The sequence below is a fragment of the Urtica dioica genome, chromosome 8, assembly GCF_054948205.1.
Source record: "Urtica dioica subsp. dioica isolate 48M chromosome 8, U.dioica_male_clone48M_v1_H2, whole genome shotgun sequence".
In the NCBI taxonomy this organism is placed as follows: Eukaryota; Viridiplantae; Streptophyta; class Magnoliopsida; order Rosales; family Urticaceae; genus Urtica; species Urtica dioica.
This window is the reverse complement of record NC_142763.1, coordinates 6,025,643-6,041,363: the sequence shown is the minus strand read 5'-3', so window position 1 is coordinate 6,041,363 and position 15,721 is coordinate 6,025,643. Positions and strand designations below refer to the sequence as shown.

Here is a 15,721-nt window from a genome sequence, read left to right as displayed (position 1 = left end):
TTTTAATATTTAGCTATTTTAAAGAAAACAACAAGTACAATTTTACCAACTTTGCAACCCTACCAAAGAGTCACGTATATAAATTACAAATCTTAAAATATTTTTTCACTTGCCCTTTTACACATTTTTTCCGTTCGATTTTCCATCGACATGACGATTTTCCGTAAATCAGGAGCCTCGAAACGGCAACGAAAACGACATTTTTTTTCCAACATTGTACATTGAAAAAGATTTCTTTGAAGAAAAAAAATATATTGGTTAGACTAATATGGCGATTTTCACGTGCACGCAACTTCTATTGGTAAGAAGAGTATAAGAAAGTCAACCACTAAATAGTCAAGAGTCAAGACTGTGTTTTCTTTTTTATTTCTCATTTATGTGGGTCAGTCAGTATAACACTTTATTTATATATAATTCTGTAGTCTGTACTTGTAGTGAAGGTCCCAATACCCAATCATAAAAGTTATATCAAGCAGCAGCCATTGATATCACAAATTATAATAACAGCACACCAGCAGCAAGGAAACCACTTCGGACCATTTTAAAAAGTAAATTGTTATGTATAATTATAGAGTAAATAATTACTAAAAAAGTTAACCAGGTTATTTTGTTAACTTGATAGTCCCACATCGACTGAGTATTACGATCATGGGCTCTTTATAAGGCTTGTGGGTTACTCTTCTAATTACCAAGCTTGGTTTTAGATGGAACCCTACACCTTTAATATGGTATCAGAGCGGGGCTCATTCTCGGTTGTGGGCTACCTGGTCGGGCCTATACTTCACGCTTCCAGTGCCTGTGCCGATGTGTGCCCGTGCCTGTGCGCGTGAGGGGGTGTATCAAGGATAGTCCCACATCGACTGGGTGTTACGATCCTGGGCTCTTTATAAGGCTTGTGAGTTACTCCTCTAATTACCAAACTTGGTTTTAGATGGAACCCCACACCTTTAAGATGGTATCAGAGCGGGGCCCATTCTCGGTTGTGGGCTACCTGATCGGGCTTATACTTCACGCTTCCAGTGCCTGTGTCAATGTGTGCCTGTGCGCGTGAGGGGGTGTATCAAGGATAGTCCCACATCGACTGGGTATTACGATCATAGGCTCTTTATAAGGCTTGTGAGTTACTCCTCTAATTACCAAACTTGGTTTTAGATGGAACCCCACACCTTTAAGATATCAAGGATAGTCCCACATCGACTGCGTGTTACGATCCTGGGCTCTTTATAAGGCTTGTGAGTTACTCCTCTAATTACCAAGCTTGGTTTTAGATGGAACCCCACACCTTTAAGATGGTATCAGAGCGGGGCCCATTCTCGGTTGTGGGCTACCTGATCGGGCCTATACTTCACGCTTCCAGTGCCTGTGCCGATGTGTGCCCGTGCCTGTGCGCGTGAGGGGGTGTATCAAGGATAGTCCCACATCGACTGGGTGTTACGATCATGGGCTCTTTATAAGGCTTGTGGGTTACTCCTCTAATTACCAAGCTTGATTTTAGATGGAACCTCACACCTTTAAGATGGTATCAAAGCGGGGCCCATTCTCGGTTGTGGGCTAATAGCTAAATCTGTTTTTGGCGATCATTTACACTAGTACAAAAAATAGCATTGGGTGCGATTTTTTTCGCACCTAAAAGTCAAAAATCGCACCCAATGACACCTTTAGGTGCGACTTTTCCGCACCTAAAAGTCCGCACCTAAAGGTCTTTGGGTGCGAAAAGTCGCACCCAAAAGTCATGACTTTCGGGTGCGACATTTAGGTGAGACTTTCCGCACCAAAAGTCGCACCCAAAAGTCACCAAGAATTGTTGCTTTAGACATCACTCTATTATAAAGTGACTTTAAATATTTGAAAAAGTAATTATTATCAATGCTTTAGTTGTCACCTGATTTAAAAGTGACTTCGATTCTTAATTTATTTATAAAAATAAAATAAAAAATTAAATACATGCACACAAACACCAACCGAGCCAAAAATCACTCCAGAATCATCAAACTAATCTAAAAAATTAAAAGCCCCAAATCATAATTCCTCAACCCTAATTTTTTTCCAATTTTCGGCCAAAAATTCAAACACACGCTTAAAATTCCCAGCTTTAAAACTCTGTTTTCAAAAATTCATAACTCACTCAAATCTCAACGGATTTACACGTTCTTGGTCATTTTAGAAAGCCCATAACGTCTACTTTCCAGGAAAAATATCAAAAAATCCAAATTAAATAGGTATCGAACTGCCCACGTCAATTTACAGAGGCTGTTCAAAACTAACAATTATCAGATTATTGGTTTTATATTCACAGCCAAACAATTCACACGGCCAAGAATTCACACGGACAAGCTCAATATTCAAAACCCAGATTCAATGAAAAGTAAACAACCTCGGCATGCTCGCGGCGGCGCTCACTCAACCTTGGCGTGCTCGCGCTGCCACTTGTGCACTTCTTCTCTGATCAACTTCTTCTCTGCCACTCCCACTCCAAATTGCACACCGCCGCGATGGATTGCTGGTACACCTACACAACACACACACGAGAGAGAGACGATGAATCATCATGAAACTTACACAATTAGCATCGAATATTTAGACCCACCAGTAAAAGCCCGATTACATTTTTTGGGTTGCCAGAATAAACAGGGACACGACTATGACCTCGTGCAAGAATTTTTCCAATTGCTTCCCTGTATTTTACAACGGGGTTTATCAAGATCGAATGGACAATGAGCTCTAAGAAACAAAATAACAAGTAATGAAATCAGAACGAGCTTAAACTAACCAGTCTAATTTGGAACTGACATCCAAGGAAAATGTTGATTCGATAGGCGTCATAGCTTCCTCTGCAGTCTGAAAATCCAAGAAAATTAAGTGGTTTTTCACCATTTACATAATAAATACGATGTACTGCAGTGGAGTCGTACAATTGCCGAGAATTATAGGCCCCAAACGGAATATTATTAGAAGAATAATGTACTGACAAAGTATAAATAACAATTTCAGGGAAGTAATCAGTAAGTAAAGCAACAATATATGTTGCGCATGAACGCAAAAAAACAGAAAAAATAAAGGAGTTTCCCCTAATAACTAAGAACCCCCTCAAGTTGGCAGAGAAATTGTTTTGTCAGAACGATCGCCCAACTCTAAATGAATCCTATGCTTTTTTTTAATAAGAGAATGCTATGTTAAATGTGAGTACACAGCTATAATAATGGACAGCACAAATAAATATGATTGGTTTTTTTTTTCTTTTATAGAAGTAGATACCTTTTCCGTTAAATCCAGAGCTCCACTGATTATAGTCGTCTCGTCATGAGTTAGTTCACCACCTTTACCAGCCTATATAGCAAATAGATGACAAATTTATGGTAGAATTTAAAAAAATAATAATAATAATAATTAGATGATAGTGATACTTCACCAAGCTCCTCAAAGTAATCAGATCTTGTTTCTGGTTGTTGGCATAAAGGTACGAGTACCATTGAAATTTAGAGGAATGATGTGCAAAGATTTTGGAAATCAGAATAGCAAATTTGAATATTTTTGGAGTCCAGGTAATTTGAGAGACTTGGGGTCTCCTCCCATAATCCCAATCTAAATGTTCAATGTTTTTCCTCTTATCATATCCCCTTATTTCAAGACTAAAACAACTTCTAGTTGTTCTTATAATTATTACAATTACCCACCCCTCTTAACATGACGTTATACGGATTTCAAAACAAAGACGGTTACCTCTTGGCCGTGGATGGAGACAAGAGCTTTCAATTGAGCTCGTCTGAATAAAACCTCATTGTGCCCAAGTACAGCATCCAGAACCTGAAACAATTATTTATAAAAGTGTTTACTTTTTGGCAAACCTTATGGTCTAAAAAATTTAGTTAATTAAAAAAACCATGGGATATGCTTAGGCAATCTCTCAATTAAGCAGGACATAATCAAGATATTTTGAAAATTATAATAATTTCTATAAATTTTTTGGATTTGAAACCATTACAACGATGGTACTAAGTAATTCTTTCTGATGTAGTTGCACTTGACACGGTATTCATAAGCCAAAGAAAACAGCTTCCAGAATATATAAGAACTGACTTGAAACCGGAAACCCATAGTTTGAATACAGCAAATCTCTTCCTCTTGAACAAAACCTAGACTGATAAAGGCACCGAAATCAACATCTTTAAAAATAAAAATAAAAAAATCAAGAAGTTGCAGAGTAGTGAATTGAAAGAGGTTTATCATCTGTTGATCAAATATGCCTTTTTCAGATTACATACATGTAAAGAGGTTTAACACTGACAATAATAACCAGAGATCCAGTCTCGGTGCCTTTTTCTTTACCTTGCTTCCCAAAATCCAGTCTCCTCGGCGCCGTCTCCCTCTTTTCCCGGCGTCCTCGGCGTGCTCGCGGCGGCGCTCGCTCCTTCTCGGCCGCGCGGGCGAGGTGATGCTCGGTCTCGGTGGCTGCTGTCGGCCGCGCGTCCTCTCCCTCGGTGGCTCTTCTTCTCAGTCTCGCTTTCTCGCTCCCCCTCAATCTCTCTTTCTCTCTCTCGGCCGCTCAGCCTCTTCTTCTTCTTTTCTTTTCTCTTCTTCTCTTTCCTTTCTCTTCTTCTTCTAATGAGATAGAATTTGGCAGACTAAGTAAAAACAGGGAACGGAATTTTAGAAGTGAAATAAGAGGGAACAAAATCCCGCTAAATTTTCCAAATGTTTTGGACTTTTGGGTGAAAGTCGCACCCAAAGTATGATAAGCTTTTGGGTGCGACTTTTTGCACCCAAATTTATAAAAAATCAGCGAAATTTTTTGGTTACTTCAGTGACATTTGGGTGCGAAAAGTCGCACCCGAAAGTAATTTTTGGTGCGACTTTTAGGTGCGAAAAGTCGCACCCAAAAGTCATCCGCACCGAAAAACTGTATTTGTAGTAGTGTTAACTACATTTTATTGTTGAACAATTATTTTTTTGTCTCGAATATTAAATTAAAAAAACACTTACATATCCACTTATATGCTGAAAAATCCCATTTTTTTAGTGAAATTCCTAAGAAACAAAGTTTTAGTGATCATTCAAATAAATATTTCGCTAGTCATTTTAATCACTTTTGTTTTTTAAGTATATCATGATTAATATTATATAGCTCGTTTGAAGATGGTAATTTCTAATATATCTTACATTTTTACATATTCCATAAATATCTCATTTTTATTTTCAAATGATTTTTCCTTATCATAAATTAGACTGTAAACAATAAAACAAAAAAGAAGCTAAATAAAACTTTAAACATAAAAATAAAGTCAATTAAACTATAAATAAGTACAAGAAGAAAAAAAACCTGTAAAAGAGATATCTATATAATAAAATATATATATATATATATACATATATATATATATATATATATATGATAATTAAGGGATCAGTGTTGAAAAAAGGTGTCGGGTGATATTTCGTACTTTATGCGTAACCATAGCAGTTTAATTATAGTCAAAATTTGAATTTTTTGCTTCAAAAAGTCAAATTTTTAATTGATAGATGTACTGTGTACATAGTGTGTTTCTAATAGATCATATAAGATCAATCAAATTATCAGACACAAATGAATTATTGAAAAATATTCCTAAAGTCCAAACTTTGTTGTATTATGTTCCAGAAATAAATAAATATATACGATAGTGTTGAACATCACTTTCGTGATGGCAAAAAGAGAAAGATGACCAAAAGAATCGATCAGAGATATTTGTGCATATTTTGTGGACCTAAGAATACAGAAACATAAATCGATCAAGAGAAATTATAATTTTGCACCAAGAATTAAAGAGGTTTTTTTTTGTGTGTTTTTTTTTTGTTTGGGCTGAGAAATCGCTCAATGTTCGAATTTTTATTTTAACATGACCTTATATCTATTCACTGATTGTTTGTTAGTCTTTGACATGTCGACGACTACCATTCATATCCCAAATCAAAAACTTGGCGGGGTCTTTGACTTATCTCAATAAATTAATTAATACGAATCAAAATAACCGAGAATTCCAAAACGAATAATTAAATTAAATTCTTAAACGGTTTTTAAATAAATAATCGTAAATTATTTATTTAAATAAAGGAAATACATCATAACGAAATTTACGATTCAAAACAGGAGTTTTAAACGCTACAAGCGATTAAAAGACTCACGAGTTAATCGAGCTTTAACTTCGATAACTCTTTTCTCGAAACTTCAAATTCCGGCTTCGTTGCCTTTGACTCGTCCGGTTCCCGCTCGTCCGTCTAGATCTGTAATTCAATCGCGGAATCCGATAACAAGTCAATATCCTTAATTCCAAACTCTTATCAATTTCCAAAATTCAAATCCCGACCTTGACTCAAAACTCGAACCCGAACCAATTCAAGTAAGTGTAACACGAATCCCCACTAACCATAACGTTCTAAACAAAATCGATCACAAAAATAATTCCCGAGGCTCAGATCACGTTACGAGACATAACGGCCTAAACACATCTCATGGCCAAAGCAACTCTCGGCCAAAGCAAGGCTCGGCCAAAACAACAACTCAACCAAGACAACAATCAAATCCAAATATCCAGAATTCACAACAAATCAGCACAGCCTCAAAACATCATCAATCAGAATTTCTCAACCAAAGAGAGAAAATTCACACGGCCAAGAAAAACTAAACAACCAAAATTCATCCAAAATTCAAACCATGCCTTTCAATCATCACCCAAACATTAATCAAACTCAGAAACGTCTCAAGATCATCAACAAACCCTCAGAAATCAAAAAAGCCCCAAAATTAACTTCCGAACCCTAGTTCAGGGTGATTTTCGGCCAAAATTCAATGCAAATCATGAAATCCGAAATTAATTGACAAAATCAAGTCATCAACATCAAAATTCGAGCTCAATGAACAATCAAAACCAACCAATGTCACAGATTTCACTCGGATTCCAAAAACCCCAAAATCATATCTCATGAACCCTAGCTCCGAATTTCAATCCAAGGAGAGGAATTCTCACCTCAAACCAAGGAATTTCTCGCTCCCACAGCTTCCTCGTCCTCTTCCCGATGGTTACCCCTTGCTCCGGCGTCTCGGCGGCTCACGGTGGTCTCGTTTCCTCCTCGGCTGGAGCGCGCGGTGATGGAGACTCGGGTGGTGATGATGGCGCGCGATGAAGAAGAAAGGAAGAAGAGAGAGAGAAGGTGGCGGTTATGGTGAAGCTCGGTGAGGCTTGAAGAAGATGGCCGAATTTTTTTTTTCTTTGTTTCAGGTGGTCTGCGCGCACGGGTGAGAAGAAGGAGAAGAGAAGAAATAAAGGATGAAGAAGAAAGAAAAGAAAAGGAGAGAGAGGGAAAGAAAGGGATAAGAACTCCACGTGGCACTCCCACGTCTTGCCACACGTCTCCTCCAACAACCCCTCAGGAAGTTTTTTTCTTTCACTCTCATCCCTCACTTTGTTGCACTTAAGTCCTTTCAAAATAAAACCTCGCAATCTTGTCATTAATTAATTAAAAATAATCTTGAAAAATAACCGAGAAAATTCTCATTAATTCCCGTTATCTTGAATATATTTAAGGGATTTCGGAATTTATTTTCACTCTTGAGATTTTAAGTCTCCTAGTATGTTTCGAATAATTTTATTCGGAAAATAATATCGAGTTTACTCGAATATCCTTATTCCGAAATTTCGTCAACCTTAAATATTTTTTTTCAAGATATTTAAAATTTAAGGACGTCTCATGTGTAACAAGAATTTGATTCAAAATAAAACTCGTTTATTTTATTCAAATTCACTAGTCGAGCGTTACAAAAGCTTGTATATTACAAGTCATGCATATCAGAAAACCAATTTTGTAGTAGTGAGAGAGAGAGAGAGAGACGATATTTTATTTTCCATGAGAAAGAGAGAGCGATAATTGTATTGGAATCTCAATAGTACATTCTGAAAAGAAAGAACTTGTTAAAATGCACGGATGTCGTGGTACCTAGGATAACCTAGTGGTAATTCCATACCACCTCCTGTGTGGAGGTCGTGAGTTCAATCCCCACAGCAGCTAAGCTGCCTTAAAAAAAAAAATGCACGGATGTCTCCTTAAAGCATGAATTTCTTGTAACAAAAGTTAAGATAATGGATAGAAAACAAATAATATATATATATATATATATATATATATATATATATTATCAGAAAACAAATAATATTAGTCTTTGTTGTTACCACGTTAAAGGTTGTACGTGAGAGATATTAGCCACTTTCTACCATATTCCATGCTATAGGCTTTGTAAGATAGAGTATAAGGGCTAGATAATAAATTTAGAAAAAGAAAACAAATAAGGAAAAGACTAAAAATAAAAAAATATAAAATATTTTTGATGACACAGCCACACAGGTAGATTGTGGTGAAAACCACCCCGCTTCATCTATTAATGACACAGGTGTACATACGATATTTTATTCTCTGTGAGAGAGAGAGAGAGAGAGAGAGAGAGAATTGTATTGAGAAATTTCATTTTATAGACTTAAAAGTTAACAAAATATCGAAATTAGACCTCATACTTTAAAAATATCTAAAAATAGACTTTTGTCCCAATTTCGGACACAAATACCCTTTTCAACAAATACACTCATTTCACTTTCACTATCTATCTTCTCAATCCCTCATTCGATCTTTCACCCTTGATTCCGAGGAGATATAACTAAATTCGATGTGATACGAGGGAATCCGACGAGCTATGATAACCTAGAATGACAAAGTTTCACGTTAATTTGACTTTTTTTCCACTTAAAATGTTCAAAAAGTATAAATTTTATCGTATAACATCGTACATTATCGTACGGTATCGTACACTATCGTATATTATCGTACATTATAACGCAATTTCATTTGTATGAATTTTATCGTACATTATAATTATAATGTATCTTATCTCATCGTATTATATCGTACACTATCGTACGACATCGTATATCATCGTACGTTATAATTATAATTATAACGTACATTATAACGTGTAACTACATAATCAAATGAGTATCGTACAGTGAGTATATTCAAAGATTGGTTTCTAATTATATACTATGAATTGGCTTTAAAATTCACTATATATATATATATATATATATATATATATATATATATATATTCAATACACCATGTAGAAGAGGTATCAATATTACGTCAATAAATATTGATTGAATTCATTCTTAATGGGAGTCATGAAGTGATCCCTAATTTCCCGCAACCGATCAGTCAATCTATTCAAATTTTTAGACTTTGAATAGTATCACTGATGAGAGAATAATCTAAAGTTTTCTCATCACTTTTTCTCCAACCAACAACTCTCTCCCTTTCTCTTTGTTTTCATATTTTTCATCTCTAATAGAGAAACCAAGAAAAAAAAAATATACGCTACTTACCAAATAGCCTTTTCTCTTGTTTTTTGTGATCTAACAAAATTAGAGAGCATTCTTTTTACCATTTCAGAGATATTTTCTTTTGAAACTCATGTACTTCATTGGTTTATGATAACATTGAGTATTATATAATGGTTTCTTCTGAATATTATTTATTAAACAAAAAATTAGCAAAATAGCCAAATCAAACCTTATGATTTGCTATTTAGCCAAGGTTTTGTAAATACTAAGTAAATAGCCAGGCTGATGACGTGGCCCAATCATAGGTTTTTTTATTTCCGAAAATTGCCCATGTGTGTTTGAATTTTGAATTACAATTTTTGAATTTTCGGTATAAATGTTTCCCGAATTTATTTGAATTGTTTCCCAATATAATAGAACGTGATCTGGTCAAATTACGGTTCCTTTATTTTAGGGAATAAATTTGCACCCGAGCTATTTATTTGTTTCTCTTTATATATTTTTGTTGATATTATCGGCTAGATTATATTCCCTCGTTTATTATTTAAATTCTTGTTCATAAAGCCCAGAATTTTTCAAACGTTGTTACAGTTTCTTCTCGCCATGTCTGGTTTTTCGCTGCTTGAGTCAGGTGATGAAAGTTTTTTAATTTTGATTTCATTCTTGAGGTTTATCACAGTTTATTTACGAATATTTACGTTGGTGTTATAATGCAGTTAAGCTTTTTGAACGCCAATGGAGGGAGATTCACAATTCAGGTGATGTAAATACAGGATGTAATTTAAATGATTTACAAACTGTTATTTACGATGATCTTGATTTGAAAAACTTCCCAATGAATTTTGACGTTAATGTCAATAACGTATTTACGCGAAAGGATGTTCTTGTGGCTGCTATGAGCATGATTGCACTTCGTGGTAACTTTGAATTCCGGGTTCAGAGATCTAGCAAAACCCGATATACTATTGTATGTTTGAATGTTGGATGTTGCTGGATTATGAGAGCGTCTGTATGTTCTTCATCAAATATGTGGGTTATTAGGACGTTTGTAAAAGAACATAATTGTTACGGATCTTCTATTGTTCATAAGCATAAGCAGGCGTCGTCGTCGTTGATAAGCAAGTGTATTAAAGATGATTTTAGGGGTTCAATGGCTGACAAAATTTCAGCAGTTGGTGTTGTTGAAATAATGAAGTCTCGATATAAAGTTGATACTAGTTATTTCAAGGCGTGGAAGGGACGTGCAGAGGTGCTAAAAGAGTTGCGTGGTGACTACGAAAAATCATACAGTCATTTACCTATAATTGGTGATTTGATTGTTGAAAAGAATCCAGGTATTTTCGAATATTGTTTTAAGTATCACTCTCTGCATTGATTTTTTATGGAAATATATGTTGAGTTGCATTTGTATTTACATTTATTTACAACATTGGCAGTTAATATATCATAACCGATTTACTGTTTTATATTTACACAGGTTCATATTGTGTTACAGAAGTAAATCCTGATAAGTCATTCAAATATTTTTTCTTGGCTCTTGGGGCGTCGGTGCATGGATTCCAGTATTGTAGGTCAGTTATTTCGGTGGATGGCACATTTTTGAAAGGGAAATCACATGGTACGTTACTTTTGGCGACTGCTCAGGATGGGGATAATCATTTGTTCCCACTGGCTTTTAGTATTGTTGATTATGAAAATGGCAAATCTTGGAATTGGTTCATGGTGCAATTGAGGCATGTTTATGGGGTCAAGGAGGACTTGGTATTTGTATCGGATAGAAATTTGTCAATCCCTAAGGCAGTTCATGATGTATTTCCTGAGGCCAAATTTGCTATATGCATGCAACACTTATGGGCTAACGTGAAAACAAAATTTGGGAAGTCTTTCATTCAGCCTCTGTTTTATATGTGTGCTAAGGCTTACACTCCGAAAGAGTTTGATTTCTTTTTTAACATTATCTCGTGCTCTAATAAAAAGATCAAAAAATATTTGCTGCGGGCCAATCCAGAACTGTGGTCACGAAGTTATTTTCCAGGAAAGAGGTTTAATGTGATGACTACCAATATTTCGGAGTGCTTGAATGCAGTTTTGAGAGAAGCAAGGGGCTGGCCTGTGGCCATGTTGGTTTTGTGTTATCGTAGCCTTATTCAAGATTGGTTCAATAAGAAAAGACTTCTCATTCCTAAAATGCAATCCGGCCTTACAAATACTGGTCTCAAGATGCTATTTGAGTCTCAAGAAGCTGCAAGGACTATGAACGTAAGTTTATAATGAATGTTGTGTAAATAATTGTAAATAACATTGATATTTACTAACGTTCAACTATTTACAGGTTTATGCTATTAATGAGTGTCAGTTTGAAGTTGTTGATGGTGCTAGATGTTTGATTGTTGAGACCAATACTAGATATTGCAGTTGCAATTATTGGCAACTAGAAGACTTTCCTTGTGCCCATGCCGTAGCTGCTTTATATCGTAGGAATTTGAGGCCCATTGATTATGTACCTGCATATTATTCTCAACAAAATTATTGTGCAACGTATGCCATAGATGTAGTTCCTGTTTGCCATGATGGAGTTTGGGATCTGCCAGCAGATGCTGTTACAATACCACCACCAGTTCAGAAACGTTTAGCTGGGAGACCTAGAGAGAAAAGGTTTCGTTCCAAGTCGGAAAGAGTTCAGCCATATCGTCAAAGATGTAGCAAATGTGGACAACTAGGTCACAATAAAAGAGGATGTGTGTAATCATGTTGTTTTTGAGCTGCTGTTTTTTTAATATTCTATTTATTGTTGAACTATTGTTTTTTACTAATAAAGCTGTTGAACTCTTTTGTTTGAAATTTATTTTCAATTTTAAAATAATAAATTACTCTGTACATATAACAACCGTAAATAGATATCTATAGGTTTAAGTACACCTTTGTAAATATGATCAAAGAGCTGATTTGTTAATATATATACGTTGTAAATATCTCTTGTAAAGTTTGGTTGTTTTATGTATGGTTCAGTAAACGTATGTAAATAATGATGTTTGAATGTGCATTTACAAGTGTTTCAATTTACATTCGTCTTGATTGCAAAAAAAAAAGAGTTTAACATCTTAATATATAGGTCTTAGAAATGTCAAAGTTTTGTTTAGAAATGACAAAGTTTAGTGATTTGTTAATATATATAAGTTGTAAATAACTCTTGTAAAGTTTGGTTGATTTATGTAGGGATAAGTAAACTTATGTAAATAATGATGGTTGAATGTTCTTGAGCAATGCGTATACAGATTATTTACCTATATTTACATACGTCGTGATTGCAAAAACAGAGTTTAACATCATAATATATAGGTCTTAGAAATGACAAAGTTTAGTAATATGTATGTTTCTTTGGATTAACATACAATCCAAAATACCAAAAGAGTTTCTAAACATAAAACCCAAAATACACGTAATTAATTAACTTGAAAATCCGGATGCTGAATTAAAAAGCAAGATAAATGGTTAGACATCGTCGATGTTGAGTGAGAAACTAGGCTGGCTGCTTGGATTCTCATCAACTTGCTTGGTTCCTTTCTTTTTCGTGACATATGGGGAATGTAGCGTTGCTGGTTTCTTTATAACGCGTTTTGGTCTCTCATTGACTGCAAGCTTCATTGCAACTGGTTCGCCGTTCTTCTTGAGACGCTTTTTCACTCTTGTTTCGTCCTTCTCGGTTGGAGCTTTATTGTCACCAACCTGGGGACCTGTGTCGCAGCAACGATGTCAACGTTATCCAGCATATATCGCCAATCATCTTGTAATCTCTTCAATGAGTCCTGGAAATATTTTAATCATTTATTTACAAAAATCTTTTAGTTGTAAATATAAACTTGTTTAACATACTGGGCTGTAATTCACTAGTTTGTCTGGTCCCAACAGAGGTGATATGTCATGCTCCACATTGTCCTGGTTCATATAAATATTGGAATTACTAGTCATATGTGAAGATTTAATTTTATTGAAGTTTTATTATTTACAAACATTACCGTGCCCTCTTTTTGGATGTTTACGTCTACGTACTCAACCGGCTGAATTGATGATTGTCCTTCCTCTCTTTGATTGTCATTTTTATCTTTCTTTGACCTCATTTTCATCTGTAAAGTTTTAAATATTAAAGAATATAATTCTTATAGGTGTTTCATGCAGAAATAAGTAAACCATTGGTTGATGTTATTGAAAAGGTAGCATTTTCCATACCAATTTTGTCAATGTCAATTGATATGACTTGATTGCCTCTTCCAATACTTCTTGTTCAAGCTGTGCATTAGGTTGTGCCGCGATGTTTGTTGTCACTTTGGTTTGTACAACGGTGGCGTCTTCAGCCTGTGTGCATATGTAAATACAAATGAATTTAGATATACAATGTTAATATATATTAATATAGTTGATTGGGCCGAATTTACTTGTGTAATTTCTTTTTCAATCTGAGCAGTAGGTTCGGTATTCTTGTCAAGGTATACTTCAACCTGAAAATTCACAACGTTAATCAATGTTAACATTAAGTATATTAACGTATTCAGGTACTATTATTTACCTCGTTCATGTCTTCTTCATCACTATCGTGCGCGATAACGTCTTCGGGTTTATTGTTGGGTGTCCCTTCAACCTGTTTAAAAGTTTGTTGTAAATACTAGAAATACATTAATTAGTGTAAATACAATAAATACAGTAATTAGTAAATGTTTAGGAGATTACTATATTGTGAGGTGCATGAGGGGAATTATCATCTCTATGAATAAACTGGTTTACGATTTCCACCAACTTGTTGTACTTTTCGTTAACGTCCTCTATTTCTTTTTGCATTTTATACATTCTGCGATGTGTAAAATCTAAGTCGTCTTTGAGAAATTGGATTTCCTCGTTCACATCTTTTGGCGCTGAATTGTTTGAGGAGGTTGCGTTGTTGGTGACCTTTGATTTCCCTTTTTTGGATGCCGGACTTATGTCATTGTCCCTAGGAGGATGTCGTAGAGTGGGTTTTGATTCATCACTTGGTTCGAATCCCAATGCAAACTCTTCTTCCGTAGGTATCACGGGGATTATCCTAATCTGTTTGTAGTATTACAAATCAAATTTTTGTTAGTATTTACACTTAAATATTTACATAAATGTTATGTTATAGTAAATACCTTGGTATTTTCGAATATAGCCACCTTGAGCTCATCGTAGGTGGGGGTGCAATCAAACGCCCACTTTAACATTCTTGGAATGTTATGTTCTGGTTGGCGGGTTGTGAAGGTTTGAGCTGCAAACTCTGGAATTACTTCGAATGCCCATGCAACTAAGGGTTGAAGAAAACCCTCAATGTTGAATCCTTTGGTACCAACACAGCCAGTTTGCAATTTCCTCATTGATGCACATAGTGCATTGTAGCTGACTTGGCCCCATGGATATGAAGAAAACAGTTGAGGGTCAGCTGCCATACGAAGGTGTTTATCATTGATTTCGACCTTTAGTTCCCTTGGTAACACCATAAGCTCTAGGATGCACACATTCATCAGGGCAATCCTATCTTCATCACTCCCGCCAAAGCTTCCGGACAACATTCCTAGTAAATACCTTGCTTTTTGAGTACCACTCACCATAAAGTACTCATCTTTGAGAGGGTTGTCAGGGCGCAAGTCGTTGTCAATGTCAGGAATTGGCCCGCATTTCAATCCTGAAAAATTCTCATGTTCTCAGTTATCATTATCTATAAAGTTATGTAAATAAAAGGTGAAAATTGTGGGTACCTGAAAAGAGCTCGAAATCATAGACATTGAATGCCAAAACATTACCCCCTATGTTGAAAAGGAGTTCAGTAGGGTCCTCGGAATGTACTTGTGATAAGACCAGTAGATGTATTAACTTCTTAGGGTATGTGGTCCCCTGTAAGTTTTGGAACTTTCCAAATGGTCCTTGGTTGAATAAATTCTTCTGGAAATAAGTTGTCAGGCTTCTTTTGAGTAAATACATTATATCAAACTGAGAGTGAGCTATTATTCGCTGCTGTGTATCCCAGAATGTTTTTGGGATTATGAGCTCGCCAAACTGTAAATTCAAGTTAGTTTCAAACTACTCATAAATACATATGATGTCAACGTTTATCTTGAAATTTACCTTGTGGTCTGTGAGTGTAGTTTGTGATCCTTTCCCTGTTTTCTCTCTACGCGATCTAACTATTTTTCTTGGAGGTTTTGCCGGGACCTACAATATCATCACGCAACATCATTGTAAATAGGTTTGTTGTAAATATTCTTAGGCCAAAATATTTATTGAAACATATCATAAAACGTTAATTTACCTCTACTTCAGAAGAGGGTGTAATTGTTAGCTCTTTGTTTTTGACAGCT

The 15,721-nt window shown here is 35.4% G+C and overlaps 2 protein-coding genes and 1 long non-coding RNA gene across 3 annotated transcripts; 1 reads left to right on the top strand and 2 right to left on the bottom strand.

The window, feature by feature from the left end:
• Nucleotides 1-2,019: 2,019 nt before the first annotated feature.
• LOC149387603 (uncharacterized) lies at nucleotides 2,020-5,932 on the bottom strand. Its single transcript, XM_089622193.1, has 8 exons — nucleotides 5,879-5,932; nucleotides 5,654-5,741; nucleotides 4,327-4,487; nucleotides 3,721-3,804; nucleotides 3,256-3,327; nucleotides 2,771-2,838; nucleotides 2,588-2,675; nucleotides 2,020-2,509 (listed from the first exon to the last, which is right to left on the bottom strand). Exons 1-8 carry the CDS (start codon nucleotides 5,930-5,932, stop codon nucleotides 2,447-2,449), a joined length of 678 nt encoding a protein of 225 aa, XP_089478319.1. The 3' UTR covers nucleotides 2,020-2,446.
• A 70-nt stretch (nucleotides 5,933-6,002) lies between these two features.
• Nucleotides 6,003-7,321, bottom strand: LOC149387602 (uncharacterized). Its single transcript, XR_016301058.1, has 2 exons — nucleotides 7,002-7,321; nucleotides 6,003-6,258 (listed from the first exon to the last, which is right to left on the bottom strand). It is a non-coding gene; the product is annotated as an uncharacterized LOC149387602 (long non-coding RNA).
• Nucleotides 7,322-10,069: 2,748 nt separating this feature from the next.
• On the top strand, nucleotides 10,070-12,585 carry LOC149387601 (protein FAR-RED ELONGATED HYPOCOTYL 3-like). Its single transcript, XM_089622192.1, has 6 exons — nucleotides 10,070-10,117; nucleotides 10,237-10,368; nucleotides 10,459-10,693; nucleotides 10,837-11,618; nucleotides 11,692-12,014; nucleotides 12,576-12,585. The coding sequence occupies exons 1-6, from the start codon at nucleotides 10,070-10,072 to the stop codon at nucleotides 12,583-12,585; spliced, it is 1,530 nt and encodes a 509-aa protein (XP_089478318.1).
• Nucleotides 12,586-15,721: the final 3,136 nt, after the last annotated feature.

What these genes read in the sequence shown, in the direction of transcription:
- LOC149387603 (XM_089622193.1), bottom strand. Translation starts at nt 5,932, where the DNA reads ATGGTAGTCGTCGACATGTCAAAGACTAACAAACAATCAGTGAATAGA. An exon ending in AATCAGTGAATAGATATAAG is followed by an intron (nt 5,742 to 5,878) that starts GTCATGTTAAAA and finishes CTGTATTCTTAG; the next exon opens with GTCCACAAAATATGCACAAA. An exon ending in AAGTGATGTTCAACACTATC is followed by an intron (nt 4,488 to 5,653) that starts GTATATATTTAT and finishes GAGACTGAGAAG; the next exon opens with AAGAGCCACCGAGGGAGAGG.
- LOC149387601 (XM_089622192.1), top strand. Translation starts at nt 10,070, where the DNA reads ATGCAGTTAAGCTTTTTGAACGCCAATGGAGGGAGATTCACAATTCAG. An exon ending in GAGGGAGATTCACAATTCAG is followed by an intron (nt 10,118 to 10,236) that starts GTGATGTAAATA and finishes TTTACGCGAAAG; the next exon opens with GATGTTCTTGTGGCTGCTAT. An exon ending in GATTGTTGAAAAGAATCCAG is followed by an intron (nt 10,694 to 10,836) that starts GTATTTTCGAAT and finishes ATATTTACACAG; the next exon opens with GTTCATATTGTGTTACAGAA.